Source organism: Chaetura pelagica, unplaced genomic scaffold (genome assembly GCF_000747805.2).
Source record: "Chaetura pelagica isolate M959 unplaced genomic scaffold, ChaPel_1.0 scaffold114, whole genome shotgun sequence".
In the NCBI taxonomy this organism is placed as follows: Eukaryota; Metazoa; Chordata; class Aves; order Apodiformes; family Apodidae; genus Chaetura; species Chaetura pelagica.
Window position 1 is genome coordinate 373,290 of NW_009952968.1, and position 4,302 is coordinate 377,591.

Below are 4,302 nucleotides of genomic sequence, written 5' to 3' on the forward strand. Positions count from 1 at the left end.
CTTTCCCTAAGAAATTATAAAGTGAAACCAGGGTGCTTTGAATCTTCTACATCCCCTTGCTGCTATGCTTCTTGATTCCTCTGTCTTGGGGATTCTCTTGGCAGCATGCAGAGAGATGGGAAAAAGGATGCAGCTAACACCTGTCAGGTCTAAAAGATGGGTGCTACAGAGGAAAAGCAGCATTTTTAATTCTACCCTGCCATTCCCATGTGCCACAACTGACCTTGGGAATGCAGGAGAGGAAGGGTTTGACTTCAATGTTGGTGTCGATGACTTTGAGTTGATGATCCCCCAGACCTCGAGTGACAGCCAGAGTCCCCAGCAAGCGAGCCTGGCCCCAAACAAAGCAGAACAGTATTGAAACATGAGAATGTGGCACCTTTGAAGGCTACTGGCTGGCTTGTCCTGACTGATCTCTGTGTTGCTGATCTGTGTTGGTTTCCATGAGCCAGGCAGCACAGGGCTACTGACAGGCACTGCTGTATCAGGGCTGTGACACCGCACCGTGCTGGGAAGCCTCAGAGCACTGGGTGCTCTGCAGCCCCAGCCTGCCACAGTGCCCTGGAGTGTGACAGGGACAATGAGGACTTCCAGCAGACTTGCCTCTGTCTTCCCAGTGTGTAAAGCATTAAGCTACCTGCTTCCCGTGACCATGGACAAGAGGGTATTTGAGGTCAGCTTTCTCCACCATCTTGTATCCCCTGGAACAGAGAATTCACTGTTGATTTGGGATTTTTCTGACTTGAAGGTACAACCCAGCCAGAGCACCACCCACACACAGGCAGCTGACTGAGGCAGGGGCAAGGTTCTTGCTGAAGTAGATGCAGCTGCTGATGCAGCAGATGACCCCATGCTGAGTCACCAGGTGTTTTTCCCCGTTCCCCTTCCTCCCCCACTTGTATGCGCACCAGGCTGAAGTTCCTGCACCAGCCCCACCTCACAGGACCCCAAAAGGACCATCTCCATGGTTCTCATCTGCACTGCCAGGGCTCCAGCCCTTCAGTCAGGGCCAGGCTGCTCACGGCATCCTTCCCTTGATCTGAGCTTTGCAGTATCAAGACCTTGCTCTCACCAGTGGGGGAAGACCTTCTTTCACTTTCCCATCACTACGAGCAGGTAAAGCTGCCCTGTGCTGCAGCCATGTCCTCAGGCAGAAAGGACTCACCAGCCTTCCATGAAGTAATCCCGGTACAGGACTTTCTGGCCCACATCATCTCCCTTCAACCTCCGTGGAAACTCGAAGCGTGTGAACTCACCATCCAGGAGCTTGGGGAAGAGAAAAGCCTGGAAGAGGCAATGAAGGCATGTGGATGGACAGGTTCTGCTTCTGCCAGCAGCAAAATGGAGAACAGATCTGGGAAAACACATCCTAAGGAAGATGTGAGCATCTCTCATACTAAAGGCTGTTGGTTGAATATTGCCCCTGCCCTCGGCTAGTGCAAGATGACATTTTGGCCAGAGTGGCCTCTGAGGAAAGCTGGTGGTCCCTCTTGCTCAGACAGGGCTGGTGCCAGAGGGATGCTTGCAGTTGGATTGTCTGAAGTGTGGAAGGGGTCGCTCACCAAGTGCTGGATTCGCTGCCTCTCTGTCTCAGGTGTGAACTCACAGCTCATGGGTACAACATTGTCCTTCAGAACAAGAATCGCCCTAAGAGGGGGAAGAGGCAAAGAGCTGAGCTGTGTCTGTCACCACAGCCCTCCTCTTACCAAGGGTAGGCCCAGGGTCAGCCAGGTGTGGGACTAGGGGGTAACCAGAGACAAAGCAATGCCAGGGAGTAGCTTTGCACCCAGAAATGTTTGAAAATGCTGATGCATTTTAAATAATTCCATTGCAATTGCACTGGTGCTGCAGAGAGCAAGGGTTTGACAAGGGTAGAGCTCACTGCTGGAGGGATGGTGGGTCAAGGCCAGATGAAGTGTACTAGGATGCCTTGAAATCACCTTCCACTTTGAAACACCTGCCAGGCTGAGCTCATTGCCGCACTATCATCCCAACACTGCCCTGTGGCTGGGCAGATTTCAGTCCCTTGAAATCCCCAAACTCTTCTACCAGGTCCTGTGGCAGTGCAGAAAAATGGCTGGGCTGCATGCTTATCTTCTGAAGAATTAAATAAAATGCTGGAAACCTTGTTTATCTCCCAGCTCTCATCCCCCAGCAACTCCCCCCTTTTACTGTGGCTCACCTGCTGTCCCCAGCATTAGCCACATATAGCTTTCCCTGGAAATAGAAGGCAGCCAGAGCAGTGCAGCCTCCTGTCTGGTTGGTAGCTTCCATCTCCTGTCCAATTACTTCATCCTGTGGGTTTAAAAGAGTCTGGAAAGTGATGTGAGCCAGGGTGCTGCTTTCTGCAGCTGCCTCATGCCTCCCAGCAGAAATCCAGAACCAAAACTGCTTGTGGATGGGCTATGGGGAACCAGCTCGGTGAAAGCTGCTTTGGTAGAGCCAACAAGGCTATTGCTACTGGAATAAGGACCCCTTTAGGGGTGTGATGGGGAGATCTGAAACTTGTACAGGCTGCACAAGTGTGACAACAGCCACCATCTACCCCTGAAGAAGCGTATCCCCTGGGTGCAGTTGAGCAGAGAAGCTGTAGTTTTGCTCTGGGTTAGCACTGCCAACGTGCAATGGATCTGAGACAGATCTTGGAGCTGACTCAGGATGATCTCAGCACACTTAAGGGTTTGGCCAAATATTCTTGCCTGCCTGATGAGCTGCTGAACTGCAGACCCTGCCCATCCCAGGCAGCAAGAAGGAACAGACTGCCTGGGGCAGCAGGACCACTGCCCAGTATAGGATACTCACACACTCCTGAAAGGCATTCTCCAGGGCTCCCACCACCAGGTCTTCTGCATGGATGTGCTTCTCCTCCACAAACTGTGGGTCGCTGTCACAAACACAGCGCCCACTCAGATGCATGGGGGGACAGGTGTCTGTGATGCCTCCCACAACCTCCTCCAGCTTCTGCTTGATGCAGTAGTGCAGATAGTTGGAGGCAATGATGGCAGCTTCTGGGCCACCGTGGCCATCAAAGAGTGCCCAGTAGTAACCAGTCAGAAACTGCAGTGAGGAAGAGGGACAACAGGGCAAGATTTGCAGCCAACTCACCCCCCACGCTGTTCTGCTGCATTCTAGGGGATATGGGGCTACTCCATTTCACAAGAGGCTGAGGTGAAGCTGCTCCCAGGTGAGAGCATCCTGTGTGCCTGGTGCATGCTGCTCTCTCCCAGTGATGACAACAAACACTGGCCCTCAAAAGCATTGTAAGGACAGTAAAGGAAAGGTGAGGACACTGAGTAAAGGGGTTGCGTGCCCTCAGGTGCTGCAAGGCATGGGCCAAGGAAATAGAAATGCCGTGTAAGGGCAGAGTTGGGTGCTTACTGGCCAGGCACGTGGGCATGTAAAACTGATGGGACAATTCCTCTGTTTCCTGCACCTGGGCCCTTGGGTGCAGACCAGGGCGGGCAGCAGGGTGACCACAACCTGCTTTACCTGTGTGGAGCACAGGATCAGCCATTCCTCATCTTCCTCCAGGCCTGGCTCTCTCCTGCGGACAGAGATCTGACAGCAGGCTGCCTGGTCCTCGTTGAACTCTGACTTCTCAGCATTTATAACCCTGGTAAGATCAGTAACAAAAGCTCCAGGTAAGGCATGTGGACACACTGCACCTTGCCTGCTCCCAGCCAGCTCTGCAGGGTGCTCCTCAGCCACAGTGAATGGCTGCACCTTGTCCCATCCTTCCAGCCCCACACTCCCTGCCCCCTTTTCAAACTCGAGGATCTCTTTGCTGGGGACCTAAATAACAAGTCCTTTATGTGCAGCAGGAAAAAAAAACTTGGCCAGGGACACAAGGACAAGTGGTTTTGGAGCACCCTGTCCTCAGGCAGCCCTTGTCAGCAGCCCAAGCTGTGCTATTTCCTTGGTGACACAATGAATTGCAAAACGATCACTGTTCTTCCTTTGCAGCCTGGCTAATGTTTGTCCCTGGATGGCACGTTGCTCTCCTTGCAAATTCTGGTCTCTCCCTCCCTTTATTTTTAAGATGCTTTGCTAGGAGTGAGGGGATGGATGCCTAGTGCCTCTGGCACTTTCTCTGCCTCAAAAAGCACTTTATCTGCACCAAACGTGCTTTCTGCTGCCCCGTCCCCCTGCCCCGGGAGAGCTCCCTGCCCGTTGCTGCCCAGCCCTGCCTGATCAGCTCCCTGCAACCAGGGGACAGGTGACATCCCAGCGGCAAAATAACAATGTATTAGGGGCCAACATGCACGAGCTGACCTAATGCTGCTCTCAGGGCTGCCCCTGCCA

The 4,302-nt window shown here is 53.0% G+C and overlaps 1 protein-coding gene across 1 annotated transcript in view; it reads right to left on the bottom strand.

Annotated features, from left to right (window-relative positions):
- Positions 1-4,302, bottom strand: part of PPM1M (protein phosphatase, Mg2+/Mn2+ dependent, 1M) — a 15,423-nt gene that overhangs the window by 1,035 nt on the left and 10,086 nt on the right. The window contains exons 2-8 of the mRNA XM_009995835.1: positions 3,490-3,613; positions 2,803-3,057; positions 2,183-2,295; positions 1,563-1,647; positions 1,166-1,284; positions 638-701; positions 224-331 (exon numbers count right to left, since the gene is read on the bottom strand). Of these exons, the coding sequence (XP_009994137.1) occupies positions 224-331; positions 638-701; positions 1,166-1,284; positions 1,563-1,647; positions 2,183-2,295; positions 2,803-3,057; positions 3,490-3,613 (868 nt within the window). The remainder of the gene's footprint in view (positions 1-223; positions 332-637; positions 702-1,165; positions 1,285-1,562; positions 1,648-2,182; positions 2,296-2,802; positions 3,058-3,489; positions 3,614-4,302) is intronic.